Source organism: Numida meleagris, chromosome 6 (assembly GCF_002078875.1).
Source record: "Numida meleagris isolate 19003 breed g44 Domestic line chromosome 6, NumMel1.0, whole genome shotgun sequence".
Lineage (NCBI taxonomy): Eukaryota > Metazoa > Chordata > Aves > Galliformes > Numididae > Numida > Numida meleagris.
Genome location: NC_034414.1, coordinates 45054641 through 45072974, shown reverse-complemented (window position 1 = coordinate 45072974; position 18334 = coordinate 45054641). Strand labels below are relative to the sequence as shown.

The window sequence follows — 18334 nt, the reverse complement described above, 5'->3', positions numbered from 1 at the left end:
CATCAGTAGTATGAAATCACAGAATCACAGGAGTTGGAAGGGACCTCAAGAGATCATGGAGTCCAACTCCTTGCTAAAGCAGGTACCCTACAATAGGTCACACAGGTAGGCATCCAGCTGAGTCTTGAATATCTCCATAGAAGGAGACTCCACAGCCTCTCTGGGCAGCCTGTTCCAGTGCTCTGTCACCCTTACCATATAGAAGTTCTTCTGCATGTTAGTATGGAACTTCTTATGTTCAAGTTTTAGGCCGTTACTCCTTGTACTATCGCTACAAACCACCAAGAAGAGCCTGTCCTTATCCATTTGCCTCCCCCCTCCCATTATATATTTATAAACGTTTATCAGATCTCCCCCTCAGACTTCTTTTCCCGAGGCTGAACAGACTCAGGTTACTCAAACTTTCCTCATATGGAGTATCCATCATGCATTGATACTCCATAACTATATAATTCAAGGTTATAGAGAAGGAGATGTTTTCCAAGAGTAAAACAGTATATGATCACAGCTGTTACTTTTCATCCATTTATCTAAGTCAGTTCATTAAAACATTTAATTAATGTATAGATACCTATGCCGTAGAAAGGAGCTCTTACTTCTTCAAAGGTTGCTGAAAATAAAGCAGTTGTATCTGTATCTTACTTTAAAAAAAAAAAAAAAAAAGATTGACTAGTTGTAAAGAAGAACTGAATAATTTACTTAACCAGCAGTATTATTGATTGGAAACTTTGGAACCTTATTCATAAGGAAAGACTGTATGGTTATAGCAACCCATTTGAGTTTTAATCCCATGAACCTATTAATGATCTTCCTGTGATCAGCTGAATTTTAGATTTTTTTAAGTCACCGTAAGGAAGAAGAACAGTTTCATTGCTGTCAAGTGGAAACTCATTTGAAACACAGTACATTTTTTGAATCTTTAAAAAATGCTCTATTTTCTTTTCACAGTAGTTAAAGCTTTCATACAGTAAGAAAATTTTTCTTTCCACCCATAAACCACAGCGCTCTTAATTCACTTTTGAAAATGTTTTTACATGCTTGTTAATCTAAACAGTGAAAATGTTCCAGAAGTCCTACTTTGAGATGCAACAGTATCATCTTTAGACCTTCCTTTTCAGTGTAATTTTGTATTTGAACAGTGTTATTATTTAATACCAAGTATTTACCACTTTGCTCTCTGGAATTTGTGCGCTGTATTGAGGTAGACATTTGTTTTAGCATGAGCTTTCTAAATAGCCTGTCCAAACAGGTAAGCAGACAGAGCAACAGCTGACAAAGAAGCCTAATCACTTGCTCAAAGCTACCAAAAGATACAATATCAAATCAATTAGAATTCAGATACTCTTCTTCAGCAGTGAGGCACAAAGGCTGGATGACTTGATTTCTCAGTTTACTATCTGAACATTTCAAATACATGATTCCTTATCCCCCCTGGTTGCAAGTCTCAGTTCTGCTCTCAGTTGCTCTTCAGTCTTCTTCACAATCCTATCTGTGGGTATTATAAACCTCAGTTCTAGTGTAGCATTGCATTCTAGGCTGAAATAACACAGCTCTATTTTTGCTCGGACAGATATATAATGCAGTGTAGAAAGTGGTCAGTGTGTGTTATTGATTGCTGTAAATGGCATTAGTAACTGTTAAGTTTCCCATTAGTAAAATTCTTTTAAAAATATCCTTCATAAGAATTTTCTGATGTGGAAATACCAGTTTTTGTTGCTCCTATAGCAATTTGAATGGTATTCATAACAATCCATGTAATCTCTTGTAACTTCTCACACCCTGTAGATATTGATAAAGAAAATTGTTGCTTTACATCCAAAATGTTCATCATTTGATTATTTTTATTCCAACCAGCATATTAGTGATTTAATGGCAGTTTTTCTAATACGTTTTTAACTAGAGGAAATGGTGGATGAGAAGCTGGACATGAGCCAGCAGTGTGCGCTTGCAGCCTGAAAGGCCAACTATGTTCTGGGCTGCATTAAAAGAGGAGTGGCCAGCAGGGAGAGGGAGGTGGTGGTCCCCCTCTGGAATACTGCGTCCAGGCCTGGGGCCCTCAGTACAAGAAAGACGCAGAGCTCTTGGAACGAGTTCAGAGGGGGGCCACCAAGATGATCTGAGGGCTGGAGCACCTCTCCTATGAGGAAAGGTTGAGGGAACTGGGCTTGTGTAGTTTGGAGAAGAGAAGGCTCTGGGGAGACCTCACTGTGGCTTTCCAGTACTTGAAGGGAGCGTATAAACAGGAGGGAGTACGACTGTTTACATGGGTGGATAGCAACAGGACAAGGGGGAATGGTTTTAAACTGAGACAGGGGAGGTTTAGTTTAGATATTAGGAGGAAGTTTTTCACTCAGAGGGTGGTGACACACTGGAACAGGTTGCCCAGGGAGGTTGTGGATGCCCCATCCCTGGAGGCATTCAAGGCCAGGCTGGATGTGGCTCTGGGCAGCCTGGTCTAGTGGTTGGCGACCCTGCGCTCAGCAGGGGGGTTGAAACTCTATGATCATTATGGTCCTTTTCAACCTAGGCCATTCTGAGATTCCATGAAAAAAGAAGGGGGATGTTACTATTCCTGAAAAAAAAATCTCTTAATTTTTGTTAGGAATTCAGAAAGGAGTAGTAAGAAAGAGAGAATAATATACGAGATCATTTTCTTTACTAACATTGAAGGTTTAAGCAATAGGAAGAAAAGTAAGGTAGTCTGGAATGCTGAATATGAATCTAGAGTTTCAGCTGAAAGGAAAAACTCTAAGAATGACAGCAGGGGAATTTGGTTGTAAACACCACTGTGTTAACAGAGGAGAAGAGGGTAACAAGTAGGTTCACACCATCTTGAGTTATAGAACTGATTTCTTTTTTATTGGTTTACATATCTGCTTTCTGGTCCATTTGTACATGAGAAAGATTAACTTTCTCTACAACAGTTCATAGAAAAAAGAAAAACAAAAATGATTGTTAAAACAAAATGATATCTGCACAGAATTGAGTAATCTATTTGAAAATATGGTGAACTTATAATCTGGGAACAATCTACTAATCAGTAAAGTCATACTTAGGAGTAATAGTATTTTGTACCAATCGGAACTATGTTTTCTTGTGGATGTAAGAGTGTATATGAATTCAGTTATATTGTTCTTTATCATAGTAATCAGGTTAAATCTGTATTGTGGTGCTACTATCATTAAAATTTCAATGTGCAGCAATATTCCTTCATTACAAACAAATTTATTGCTTCATTGATTCGCATAGTAAAAATGTAAGAAGCTACAAATTAAAAACATGACTGTCCTCTATAACAGAAAAATAGTTGGATGTAAGAAGGGTAAATATCACGTACTACAAATGTATGATGCTTGTCTTGCATAATTACTCACCAGACTGCAAAGACCGCTGTACACTTTTCAGCACTTAACTTTAGTATTTTGTTCCATTGCATTGCTGATGATTGAAAGTGTAATTTCTAAAACACCAAATGCACTATGTTCCGCACAAATGGATAAAGCTGGTCAGAGGCAAAGAAGAAAATTACTTACGGAGAATGATGGTCAGCAAAGATTTTTCCTTCCAAAATCCCATTTCTGTTGTCAGATTATGATAAAATAAGAATGTAAATGCAATTATTTATAGAAGTTGTGTATTAGTATCTTCACCAGCTCTAGTAAATGTAGAATAAGTCAAATATTATTGATCTTTTAACATTTAGACCATTATTTCTCACTGATTTTAGTGCTACTAAGAGCACCTTAGCTGTTTTGATGCAATAAATTTGGTAGCATCCAAGTGTGAAGAGATACTAGTATGTGCTATTTTTATTTTTCAAAATTCTTGGTTTTGTTAAAACTTTTTTTTATTGTACCGCCATTTAAATTGCAGTATTGCATTTAAGGGACTGTTTCCACCAAAAAATAATTAGTTTAAAAGATGCAAAATTTTAAGAACTTTTATGCTTGAAGTCTTGCTTGATTGATTCATTCCTTTGCTTTATCCAGTTATCTAGTGAATTTTTCAGATGTTAGAGTGTCTCAATTGTGAAAGCATTACGCTAATTACATCATAACTGATTTTTGAACCTAAAATGTTCTTTGTCTTACAGAAACTGGATATTGGCACTCCAAATTAAAGTACTATCTATTCATTTGGAAATAGATGAGTAACTGACTATTCTTATTCCTACGGAAAGAGACATGAAATTGCCTTCACAACAATCTCTTACTAGTCAGAATAAGAGAATTGAGCCGTCATGCCATTTTTTTTATACCTTCTTAGCATCTGCTCAGGAATGAAGAGAAAAATCAGGATACATGGAAGCTGCACTGTAATTGATTTTCTAAATATCTCCAATTTTGTCGCTGAAAATGATGATGAGCAGGTTCTTCTCTGTCCATAGGCAAATTGCCCAAGATATTCAGAAAGTTAGTTTTTTTTCACATTTTTAATGCTAATATAAAGCTAATACTGGCTATTGAGACACAAAAAGAGACCAGGTGAGGCAGAAATATTATTAGTAGGAAGTACTTCATAATTACTAATTATAATATTAGTAATTCATAATTACTAATATTATTAGTAGGAAGTACTTCAAGTTAGTAATATTTGTTTCATTTCAAGGACAGATCTACGAGGGCTGCTCTGAAAGTAATGCCTCCCATGGAAATGCATAGCTAATGGTGGTGACTATGTTAAAAAATAGTGTTTTGTAGCTGACAATGTGCTATATTAAATTGTTTGTGTACTCTTTGTATCTATTGCAGTTTCTGTGGAAATAAATGTGAGGTATTACTTTTGAAGCAACCTATGCATTTAAAAATATCTTCTACTCAGCTTTGCAGAGGAATGCACAAAATGGTAGAACTTTTCCTTCAAGTTATCCAGTCATTTTCAGACTTCAACTGGAATCATAGAATCATTAAGCTTGGAAAAGACCTCTAAGATCGTCTAATCCAACCATCCACCTACCACCCAACATTTTCCCACCAAACCATGTCACTAAGTGCTACATCAGCCCTTTCCTTAAACACCTCCATGGATGGTTACTCCACCACTTCCCTTGGCAACCTACTCCAATGCCTAACCATTTTTTATGAGAATAAATTCTTCCTAATATGCAGCTTGCCTCCCCTGGTGCAACTTGAGGCCATTACTTCTTTTCCTGTTGCTAGTTGATTACTTTTCAACACTTTGGTCTGTCAGGAACTACAAAGCAGAGCTTCCTCAGTACAAGGGAAATATCTTTACGTTTCTTACCAGAAGAGGGAAGATTGACTTAGTCTTGCCATCTTTTGGACCAAAATACAAATTCCTTACTTAACTCTTTTACAACAGCTGCAATGTTAAAAAAAAAAAAAAAAAAAAAAAACAGGAAAAAAAGAGTGAAAATTGGGAAGTAGTACAGGTAGAAATGAAAAAAGAAATCAAAAGAACTGTGGATCATGTGTAAACTGCAGAGCAGCTGTGAATTTATCTTTGGTCAAGTGGGGATGAAAAGGTCTTTTGTTGGATATCATAACAAAATTATGAATTATTAGTGATGAATGTAGTAAATAGGAACTTTTACATATCAGACGAGGATCTGAGTGCCTTATAACCACTTTTAAACTGTAAAATCAGAAGGTCTTAGGGGGCAAAGAGGAGATTCTCTCCATGTTGTAAACAGGAAAATTGAAGCACGGACTGAATGGAATGACTTGACTGATTCAATAACTGCACACAGACCTCAAATTCTAGGCTAGTCCATCTGTCTGCCAGCCATATCTCTTCTTTATGATTCTGTCTATGATTGGTTATTAAATTCATATGTCAGTATTTTAAGTGGAACAAAGCATCCCACTGTTTATGCAGTGCCTTTCCAATTGCATATGATTTCCTTTGAGAAAAAGAAATGTCACTTATTTACAGAGCAAGCCTTTGTGGGGAAGACTATACTATTTATATCTAAATTCTGAAAGACATTACTTACTACTCTGTTTTCATTTGTCTTCCTGTTTTGTTTGTAAAGCCATTGACAGTTCACAGTATTTCAGAGTAAATAAACAGTTGCATTTGATCACAGATAATTTTTTTGTCATTAAGAAAATAGAACTCTAAGGAGTAATTATAGATAAATTTACATGTTAAGTAATAATATCATTTGGTAGAAGATTTCCTAATTTTTCTAATGTACTCATTCACCATTGAAGGTTGACTGTCTGTTTTTCCCTATAGTCTTTTAAAATCACCTACACTGCTAGGTATGGGAATCTCATTAATTTCCTTGGGATTTATGGGTATGAAATGTCACTTCTGCTGGTGCAGATTTTTACAGTCATGGCATGCAGGTTCTTGTTCATCACCGGCAAAAATGCATGTTGAAAAATAGTGTCCTGTAGCTGAGAATTTGCTCTATCAAAATATTTTCTTGTTCTCTTTGTATCTGTTGTAAATTCCATAGAAATAAATATGAGGCGTTACTTTCAAAGTGGCCTCTATATGTATATCCAAAGGAATGGTTCGCAATAGTCATGTTCATTCTGAGTTCTAAATTTACTCAGCAACTACTCAAGGAAGTACTGAATACTACCATGGCCATCTCAATGAATATCTCGGCTTATATTAATCAATAGTCAGAAACTGATGGAAATAGTGTTGGGAAGTAAAGGGAGAAAGAGATAAAAGCAATATTGGAATATTTGTAATATATTGTTGTAAACTGCTCGTATTCCTTTCTCATACTTAATCAGTGTGAATCATTGGGAACTGATAGTCTCATCTTCGAAGTATTTCTTACAGGAGATGATTCATCCCACCTATATTAGGTACCTGTAATAGGATGGTATGCCTTGCTTTAGAAGGTGTCTCTCTCCGGTGATGAGATGAAAACTAGTTAAACTAAAGAGTACTCTCAGGTGACAAGTTAGACCGCCTAAATTCTACCTCCTGACTTCAGAGGGCTTTGTTTTTAATGGAAAAATGCCAGAAATGGGGAATACGTTTTACAGGTAAGGGCAAACTTCGATGTGAGAGGAAATTGAAAGATTGGAATTGGCTTGGGTGAGAGAGGAATAAGAGTGTACATGATTGAAAGAAACAAAAGAGATGGTAAAAAAGCAAGAAACTACAAACTAGTAATTACACTGTAGTGAAACACAATCTGAAAAAAGTGCACTGAGGATTGTATGAACACTAAGCTTTTATATAAACCCCAATATCTTTAAAAAGGCTAAAGCATTTATGTGCGGAGTAAAATTACAGAAAGTTACATTAAATTGATGGTTTTTAAAGTTACGAAATATGAACTCTGAGAGTGTAAAGCAGCCATGTAGCAAGGAGCACTGGGAAGAATGTTAATCTGTGAATGCCTTAGTTCAATACTTAGGACTATGGGCAAGTCCTAAGCATTTTTTCCAGAAGTATCTTGTATTCAATAACTGTCAAAAGCAGGGTACAAGTTAACCAATGGTCTGATTTAGTGCGATAATTTTTGTGTTTGTATTCTTTATTTTTCTTAGGTTGTTTCTGATGAGAGAATGTAAGGTTAAGGAGGAAGTTAGTTCATTTCAGATGGTATGTAAATGCATTAGCTTTTGTGTTAAATCTTCTTACTGGGTTAGAGGGTGCACTTGTACCAGAACATTTATCAATAGAACATGACGTGACTATCTACGGATTGCTGTAGAAGGATACAGTTTTTTGAAAAAATGTGAAGTGCCAATTAAAATTTGTAATCCCTGAATGTAATCATATCCTTGTTTTGAAAACGTAATCTTCTTCTTTCCTACTACCCCTCTTACCTATTACAGTCATTTCTCAATACCAGAAAGAAAACTATAGAACTGATTCCTCTGATGGAAAAAGAAATTTTACCTAAGAATGGAAGAATTTCATTGTAAATTCTCTAATTTTCTCACTTCTTTATGTTTTTTTTTTAATTAATTCATCTATGGAAGTCCCCTAAGGCAGCAAGGAACATAGGTTTTATGAAATTAAGTATTCATGTTGGAGTAAGCACTTGGTTCAATGACCTCTTTCAGCATAGCTCTTGTGAGTGGTGGAGATAGCCTAGCTCCATGGGCTCTTAAGTAGCAGCCTTTTTACTTTAAGAATATTGAATATAAATATGTTGCTTCTCTTTCTGAGATGTTGCATATGCTGATGTTGTGCATGTTGAAAGAACTTGAATAAGATATTGGTGAAAGAAGGTTCTTCTTTAGTACTTCTACAAACAGTATTTCTTTTACATACATAATACAGTTTAATGAAAATAGAATTTGGCTAGTGTAGAATAATTGATTATGTAAAATCTTTATTTAGTATATTTAGTAAATAAGTAGGATTTCATCTAAATCTCTGATACCTATAAATCTAGAAATCTCTTGTTTTCTTCATAACCCTGCCTATAGCATGTATTTGTATTTTTATGTCTTGATGCATATCTTTGCTTCCTGAATACAGTACTGATAAATAGGAACCCATTGCATGATGCATGCAGGTTTCATGATAGTTTAGTCAATGTTTAAAATATATAGTAACACATCCTTTACTGAAATAGTTTAGCTAGCTGGCCTAGTTTTCTTTAAATAAACACAGAAAGCTCCCTTTTTATAGAAACAGTATAGTTTCAGCAACTGCGCATTTAAAGCTTATGCATGTATGATTCCATCTGTTTTTATCAAGGCAGCTTTTGGGGCAGTTAATGTTATCCAGCTCTCTGCTACCATTATGCATTGGTTTATATTGAAACAGATGGTGAATCTAGTTGCTGAGCTGGGAGAAAAATGAGAATAATTAATTAGAAAATGTAAACATCTGAAGATATCAAAGTGGAGTACTTTTGGTGCACAGTTAATGCTATTTTTTTTACCTCGTATTTTTTTTTTGTGGATAATATTTACATAAATGAATAGAAAATTCACTTAACAGAAATTCACTTTGTTTTATTGTATGAGGGCTCCTTTGAAAGTAATGCATCCTATTTTATTATGTTGTCCCACAACGTCAGAGGTGGATGTTGGTAGTAGGGCAGTGGAGATTGAACCTTCCCACCTATATTGTTTTCCTTTTTGTTGCTGTGTGATGGATGGCAGCAGAGGGGCAGTCTGACAAAATGGTGGCTGATATGGAAGTGCAGATGAAACAAAGGGGTGGAACTGAATTCCTCCATGAGGGAACAATTGCACTCATTAACATTCATTGAAAATTGCTGAACGTTTATGGAGACTGAACAGTGGATGTGAGCACAGTGAGGCAATGGGTGGTGCATTTCAGCAATGGTGACAGCGATAGTGAGTCACCCTCACTGGTGCAGATTTTTACGAATGTAGCATTCAGGCTCTTGTTCGTGGCTGATGAAAATACATAGCTCATGGTGGAGATTGTGTTGAAAATTGGTCTTATGTAGCTGAGAATTTGCTCTATCAAATAGTGTTCTTGTGCTCTTTATATCTGTTGTAGTTTTCATGGTAATAAATAGGAGGCATTACTTTTGGAACAACCAATATAATATCTTATGATTCACTTGTTTTGAAAGTAATTAAGAATTTTCTAAGCCACCTATCTATCTAGAAAAATTAATTTGCTGTGATCTGAAATTGAGACTAAGGTATATAGGAAAAATCTGGGGAAGACAGAATATTTGGGTTTTTTTATACCAAATCTTTGAAAAAAAATATTTGATATTAAGATGTCCTTCACTGGACATAACATTACTCAAGTGCAAGTGGCCTCAGCGAAAAGTGAAAAATCCTAATACCATTTTTAGAAATTACTGCTACATCTCAACTGAAATTTCTTGAAATTTCTGCCTCTAAACAAAAAACATAAGCTGGCCCACTGGTACTGGAAAACATTTTATGATTTACAACATGGAATACAGGTAATCTTAGAAGGCTGCATTTTTGCATCACTTCACGTATTCCACAATCAGATATGCAAATTCATTAGCCCATCACTGAGTTAAGCTGCTTCTGAGGAGAAATGTGACAGAAATGTACGATAACACAAGAAACAAGTTGGAATCAAGACATAAGGCTTACCATATGCAATGTCAGGGAGTCGTTTAGGCAGGCAAAGTATAATAATCAGAAGTATAGGGCTGACTGCATGCCTCAGTGATTCTGATTTATCTTATGAGGAATTTTTCTCTCATGTCATGCTAGTCACAGAAACCATAGTACCTGTACTTCTTAATGTACACAGGGGGATAAGTCTGCTCTGATTTATTAATAATGTCAATAGATGATCACAGTGAGATGTTCTGGTGAAAATAAAATGAATTGGGAGAGATTCGCTTTTCACTGAAGCGTTGAAATGCTTTATTGAGAACCAAACCCATATGAAGTACAAAATCTCATATGAATGCCAGTGTTTACAAAAGAGGTCTTGCTGACATTTTACTTTTTCCAGAAGTAAGTGTAACAAAAATGCCATATTCTTCTCCTTTTTTTTTTAAATAAAATATTATAGAAAAGTTGTGTTTCTCAAGTTTACACCAAAAATTTTAAATAATGTTACAGCTCGTGCTTAGTTTAAGAGATCAGTTATATGAATCTGCAGTATGATAGTTCTACCTAGTGAAGTATTAATGAAAGTTTGTTTTGGCTATATCTCTGTACTTCCCTAAGTCAAGGGATAAGTATCAATTTAAGCTGCTATTAACACATGGCAATATTAAGAACTAGAGCTCTGTAATGTATACTAATATGTGAAAACTTGTATCTTTTGCATGTAACATGTGCCATCATTTGTTTTTGGCTCATTATGATTGCATATCAACAGAAGGATTTATGTTTGGGTTTTATTTTGCAACTTTAATAAATAACTACAAAAAAAAGTTTCTTCGAAGTTTGTTTCTTGTACTCAGAGCATGATAAAAGTGTCCATTATTTTTCTGAGGCAAATTACTTTGTTTTTCTTCTTATGTTGGGCAGAAATTTTGATCAGAAACTTTCTGCTTTTCCAGACGTATGTCCATTTTACAGTTTCCCAAGCTCTTTTGATTTTGTTTTTATTGCACTAGATTTGTTTATAAGTAGATATAAAAGAGGTGATGTTGTTTTTCATTGGAATTTTAAAGAAATTTAACTGACTGCATATTATGACTGAGTAAGAAAACTCAATATTATTTTTACAGATCAAATCTATAACATTATATGAGGTAGAATCTCCATAAAATTGTTGAAATTTTACTTTTATATGCTGACAAACATTTAGAAATCATTTTTCACAGGAACAAAAGTTGATTTCACACTTACTGAAATGTCTTGTCATGATGGGACAAAGTAAACTTTGAAGTACCTTTCTTATCTCTTTAGTGGCTGAAGTGATGTTTCCAAATCTTACAGTATTGAAAACTTTGGCTACCTCTGTATGTGATCACGTGATAGCTATTACAGCATTGAAGTTCCTTGCTGTGAAGTTTTGTTTCACATATCAACAGAGCAGATTGATTCTGTTCCTGTTTACTGAACTTCTCTAATTATTAAAAATATGCACTCCATAAACTGTTTCCTTTATGTAGCACAGTAACTGATATAGATTTCTCTTTTCCCATTTGTGTTTTGTTTTATTCTATATAGAATAGAAAGCAGATCTTACATATCACGTTCAATCATATGTTGCTGTGCTAGCTGCTTTAGTGATATTTTTACTAGTTTTCTTCTTTCAAACTAGTCATTTAGACCACATTTAAGTTTGATTGAAATTGCAACACAATGTTAGTTTTATGTTTACTCAGCCACAAAGGAGCATCTGCTTAAAACATTCTAAAACATTTTGCAGTAATAGACAAGATTCTTCAAAGTATTTCAAATGTTGCAGTAACTGAGAATGCAAAAGGGGTTTCAGCAAAACTTACCTCGTGGTAGGGTTATACAGTCTTTCCCACGCCCTTTTAAGTATGAGGGCTGCTCTGAAAGTAATGCTTCCTATTTTATTATGTTGGTCCACAGCATCAGAGATGGATTTTGGTGGTACGGCAGTAGGGGTTGAACCTTGCTACCAATATTCTGTTCCATTTTGTTGCTGTGTGACAAATGGCAGCAGAGGGGCAGTCTGACAAAATGGTGTCTGATGTGGAAGTGCAGACAAAGCAGAGGTGTGAAACTGAATTCCTCCATGTGGAAAAAATGGCACCTATTGACATTCATCGGCACTTGCTGAACATTGATGGAGACTAAACAGTGGCTTGGTCTCTTCCTAGAGGAAGATGGCATTAGTGTTCCATAGGAAAAATACCAGTTTTTACAGACCTCAGGACAACCCAAACGTGCCTCTTTCCTTTATCTTTGTGTTCCACAGCAGCCTGTCTGTAGCATATTGACAAATCAGTTGCACTTGTTCGGTCCTTGGAACTCCTTTTTTTTTTGGACAGTCCATGTAGAAGCTGCGTAGGTATTTGTTTGTCACCTGTCTGGACCCCCTGCTTGTTAATTGTTTCTAGGATTTCATTTGGAATATGTCCGTGAATGCGTAGTGAGAACCACAAAGTCTCTCATCTCATCCAGTCGTGAATATATGCTCAGCATCCATGACTGGCAAATGTGTGTAATCTCTGCTACATTAATTCTGAAGTTTACAAACCCTTACCAAATCTTAAGATCTGAACTCATCCCTGTCTTAACTCCATTGGTGTATTCATCTGTGACACCATCTGTTGGAGTAGTCTCTTTTCCTTCATTATTCCTTTTGTAGAACTTCTTGTTACTGAGAAAATTCTGTTACTGGAAACATGATTTTCCTCATCCATATACTTCTTTTCTAGACAGATCATAACATATAAAAAACTGTTAGGCACAAAGTGAAAAGCTCTTTGTAATAGTTGTTCTTAAAGGATAAAATGATTATCATCCCTGTCTCATTTCTTTCATTTCATAATCAAGTTCAAGATGGTAGTAGATAACTCAGTTGAAGTGATTGTATATTTGAAATAGAAATTATTTGATTTCCTTTTTGATACTATAGTCTTTAAGATAGAAGGATTTCTTTTCATTAATGGTAATGTGTTTATCGTTCCTTGCAACTGCTTGTTTATTTGAAGACTTGAGTGACATTTAGAGTATAAATCTGTCTACCAGGAAATACTATGCTAGAAGTAAGATTTCAGACCCTCTTATCTACATTGGTATTAATAAATACAATTAAGAAAAAATTCATTGCACTTAAAGTGTTGAAAATGGGTGCGTGATGCCTCAAAGAAAGCTAAATGGGAGGCTGGACCTTTCCTCTGAATAGTCATCAGTTCTCAAAAGCTTTTATTACATTGTGATTATATAACTGGTAATACTCCTAAGGGTGAACTGATGACAGGACGGATTCTGTTGGTAAAACTGGTACTTTTGTTAATATTATATGGCTTTGATTTTGATAATTTATAAAGAGAGATAAAGATTATTATATCCCTGCAGAAATTTTCATTTATATTTGTCCTTTACTGAATAGAGTGTTTCTAGATTATTTTTTTTTTTTTAATTCTTGCATGTGAGGTATGGCATGAGAAATTCAGTTTCTTATATCACCTTAAATATATTACTGTATAATAAAATTTAAACGAAATCATTAAATGTGTCTAAGTTTTACTTTTGTGTCTGGTAGGCATTTACAAGTCTGTCTTACTGAAAATAAATTACACTTGGGTCCTTAAACATTTTGAATGCTTACTGCTTAATATTTTGTTTTTGTTTTTTCCTAAAGGTTTCTAAACACATTCCTCTGATGTATGTATTTTTTTAACAATTAGATTAATTGCAGTGTACATTTAATATCTCGGTTCATGCAGGACATACAGTGCCACTGCATTTGGAAAAAAAAACAGCAACTGCTCTTCTATTTATGTATTTGTATACACTTCATTATCATGCAGTAGAGGATTCATTTTCAGAACAAATAGAGGTAACATCTCAGTGTGATTCTATTTTCCTTCATTGTCTCCTTTTACAGCAAAGAAAAAACTGAAATTTTTATGAATTAATTTCAAACTATTGTGTTATTATTATGAAAGAAATTGTTAGTGAGGTTAAGATTCAAAGAGTACCTCTTGTACTCAACAGCAAGTGCTGATACTTTGGATTCAAGGAGAATGTGTTAGACTGCTTTAGGCTATTCTCTGTCAGAGCTCTATCTACAGCATAAACTAAGCTTTGTCCTTAATGGGGCTGAGCTGCAGATTTTCAATTAAATGTGTAGGTATTTCGTGCCTAGACTATTGGACACCTTAAGGATAATGATAAAGACACAGAACTTGGCTCAGTATTTAACAGGAACTAGTGCAGAAGATGAAAGCCAATTTGATGAGCTTATAGTTCCCTGGGTTCCCTGGAAATGTGCTGCTGTGTTTTGTGCTATTCTGAGTTTCCTAAGGGCTAATGGCCGTGTGCCCAGGATACAGCATTGCTGTAGTCCAGCTGAAAGGTGACAAAGGCATGTATTATGAAGGCCAAATCATCAACAGCAAAGATGGGATGAATTTTTGTACCTGGTTTAGCATTATTGCCAGAGGGAAGTCCAAGATCAGTTTTAAATGTCTGACCGACTCACCTTCATCCAGAAGGTACTTTGTGATGCCACAAGCTCCTTAAAGTGTTTCTTCCTGCCACCAGTGTAACTTCTCTTTTTCTTGGTTTCTGCTTTCACCTTCTACTTTTTATCCATGAGCTTGAGTACCAATGCAGTTTGGTAATACTGTTACTGTATACAACACAATATGATGAAAGGATTGAATTTAATAATCCCTACACAGTATTTTAACTGGAGTTCACGACACCTTTCCAGTTCTTTAAGTTTCTATGTCTGTGTTTTAAATAGGATTGAAGAAAAAGGAAACTGAGGCACAATTTTCTTCTGCTTCTCTCTGGTGGTCACTCTCCTGAAGTGAACTGTTTCTGAGTAGTCAGCCTCTTTTACCTACAGTTCTTTGTTCATTAGCTATATCAAATGCTGTAGAGAGATTGAAAAGAAACAGCAAGGATGTCTCCCGTGTTTGCAGTGTGGATTGTGTAGCAGAGACAGGAATGCTCTTTTTATCCCTAGTTCTGCAATAAATTCAGGTTATGATAGGTTTAAGTGATTGGTAGTATCCAGTTGAAAGTGTAGGAAACAAATATGTAATAACCAAGATTGAGTAAGAATATCTGTTGAATGTGATATTGGACTCAGTTTTGTGCAAATAGTGCTACCCCATCAAGTGTATCTTAACTTGTGAAGTTCAAGGAAGCAAACTGTGCTAGGGCAGCTGCACACAAATGAGCGGATGTGCGCTGGAAACATAAGAAACAAGCAGATTGTTCATGAAAGTTGGACATCTGAGAGCATGAGAAAATTGCATCATTTATCAAGGAGGACATTTGCCACTGCTTTCCAAGTTTGCATCATGATTTTTCAGCTTTGTACAAATAGGAGAGTTTAACTTGCCACCTCTTAGCCTATTGATATGTCCATGAACTTCAATACTCAACTTTTAATCTTTTTAAAAAGATTAGATCTCAAGTTGCAGGGTATCTACTTTGTCCATGCTAGAACATTGTTTGAAGTATAACTTAGAAGAATGAATGCTGGAACACAAGTACTACTCTATTGTACTTTTCCAACCTATGCCTTTTATTTAAAATTTTTTAGATCTGATCCTATCTAGCTTGCAAGATCTGAGAGTGCAGCTCTAAATACTAAGAAAAAAACATGAAATACATGGATTTGTGTGTTTTTTCCCCGTGGTCTGCAAGTTAACTAGAGACCAGTATTGTTCTTTTTCAGTAATAGAGTATCATATGGAGGAGGCAAAATTTGGATACCATCTTGTTACACTGAATTTAGTTGTTTGATAGTGTTTAACTATTTACACTTCTCCGGGGAATGTGGGGAAAGTGCAGCTTGTAGCTGTTTGAGCCAGAGCATTAGGTGCATACATGCCCTCCTCTGCATCTACCATCTCTGGGTACACTTGTGAGTAAGCACCTGTCACACACAGTCCTTGGCTTAGCAAGGTGATGCCTAATCACACTTCTCAAAGACCTGGCAGCTCTGGAAGGAAGGCTGTCCATTTGCCATGTAGCGTTTTGGAAAGTTTTAACCTAAGTTCCAATTTAGGCAGCATTGCAGCATTTGAATGGACCAGTTCTCCTCTACTTCAGCTTTTATTATTATTATTATTTAATGTCTTGGTTTTTTTAGATATAAGCTCATTTTCTGGGCTTTGTTTTCTTTATTTTACAGTTTCTTGTTAAGTGAGACCTCAAGCCTGAGTGGGGCTTTTAAGCAACAGCAGAAGATGAATATTAGTGATAAAAACAGTTAGCCATGAAGTAAGGTATTTCATGTTTTCATCTGAATCTGTTCAGACCTGCAAGGAGACAAAAGGATATAAACACTAAATGCGCTAGATTTATCTGAAGATTTGATTTTTAGACTCCCTTTTTTTCTCAGCTGATGAGTTAATGCTGTGGGGACAATAGACAATCTCTGAGTCAGTCTCAATGCTTTCACTGGGCAATTTAAGGCAAAATTAGTAGGCTTTAGAATTAGAAATCTAGTCCTCAGCAAGGATGATGGTTTTAATACAGTTGCACTTAGTAAAATGGGAAGAGATGAGGAACTGTCTGAACTCCTTTGATATAAGTGTAGTTGTTTTTAAAAGATTTTAAAAATATATTATCCTGACTATTTTATACATTCAGGCTATATGGCTATATAATTTGACTCATATTTTCCTATACATTTTTGTTTTACTCCTCATTTAGTCTCTCCTTAAGCCTTATGACTTTTTTTGTTCACCATCTCTTTGTTATAAAATATCCTCTGCATCGAGGTAGCCTTTTGTCATATCAACAGCATGTGATGGAAATGGAGGAACTGAATTCCTTTAGGCAATTTCTCTTTTCAAATAATTGTTGTCATGTTAGGTTTCTGCATCATCTAACATTTTAAGTATTCTTAAAAAAAAAAAAAAACACAAAAAAACAGACACAAGCTGAATGCAATTTTTCAGTGCTGATGTCAACCATGACATTTCACATCTACAGAGTAAATAATGCTGCTCCTTTATTTATGTATCACAAAAAGAGTTCACTATTTATGTCTTGACTACTCCTCAAAAGCTCACACTGGGTTGCTTTTCCACTAAGGTTCCTAAGCTCTTTATGATCTTCTTTCTGTGATAAGCCTCCCATTAGGGATATTATCTGCATTTCTTTTTCCTGTGTTCCTAGTTTTGGCTCTGTAAAACCTGATTTTGTTTGAACTTGTAAGCTTAATGCACAATTCAGACTATTGTATCTAAACATTGTGTCTTCCACATTATATACTGTTGCATCATTCTGTGAATAATCCACAAATTATATATTACATATTATAATAATTAAAATGATAATGTTACATAATATTGTATCATTATATAACCATTATATATTACTGATTACATGTTATGTATTGCTTGTTAGATATTATTATATATTATGTAGTATAGAATTATGATAGTATATATTATTAGAACATGTCATATATTATGAATTATACTTGATTTCAAGTCAAGGATGAAAATATTTATTAACAATGTTTCTACAGCTGCTAACTAGTAATTCCACTAGAAATGCAAGCATTTGATATGATTCCAAATTGTAGTTCTTTCTTGAGCTCTGCAAGGCATTTCTTACTTTGCTTAGAAAATCAGTTGATGCTTGTGGGTTTCAGTAGATCTGTTCTAAGAGGCAGAAGCTTAAGAACCAGAAAAAGCAGTAAATGAGACTGGTGTAAGCAAGGTCATTTACATTCAAGGGAATGTAAATTTCCTAAGTGAAAGAGAATGAGAAGATACAAAAAGACAAGCTGCTGTGGCAGTTGCACACCGAAAGATTCAAGTTAAGATGCATACTCAAAGAAGTAGAAGCTCGGAGTTTTTTCTGTGGAGTTTCAGCAGAAAAAGAAGGCAGAAGTGATCAAGAGAAGAGTGTCTGGGGTAGTTTGCTCTCTCTGAAACATTCAAAGAAATAAAGCAAAGAGTTACTTTACCCAAGTACCCCTGTCTTTGGGATCAAATGATAAAGACTTCAGAAAAGAGAACTGGTTAAGAAAGAAGGGATAAATATTGGCAAAACTAGTGTGTCCAAGACTATTTCCACTGTTCAAGGAGAAGAAAATCAGGGAAACTGTACAAGAATGGATAAAAAAATTTGGCAGACAGGGAACTAGACGTCAAGGGTAAAGTATATTACAATTATTGAGAGAAATAGTCAAGCAGTGCACTCAGAAAAAAAGGAGAGTATTTCTCCCAGGGAAGAAACAAGTGAAAGTAATGTGCTACTGGAGCAGTTCTCCCCACAGTTAGTGATTTGTTTGTTTTTTGTACTTTAAAATATTTGTAAAAACTAAGCAACAT

The 18334-nt window shown here is 35.1% G+C and overlaps 1 protein-coding gene across 18 annotated transcripts in view; it reads left to right on the top strand.

Moving 5' to 3' along the window:
* EFCAB11 (EF-hand calcium binding domain 11) overlaps positions 1-18334 on the top strand; it is a 106406-nt gene that overhangs the window by 34671 nt on the left and 53401 nt on the right. Inside the window, exon 6 of one of the 18 annotated variants that reach the window (XM_021402362.1) lies at positions 7485-7539. The exons of the other annotated variants lie outside the window; for them this stretch is intronic. Within the exon in view, the coding sequence (XP_021258037.1) occupies positions 7485-7539 (55 nt within the window). The remainder of the gene's footprint in view (positions 1-7484; positions 7540-18334) is intronic. 18 annotated transcript variants of the gene reach the window in all.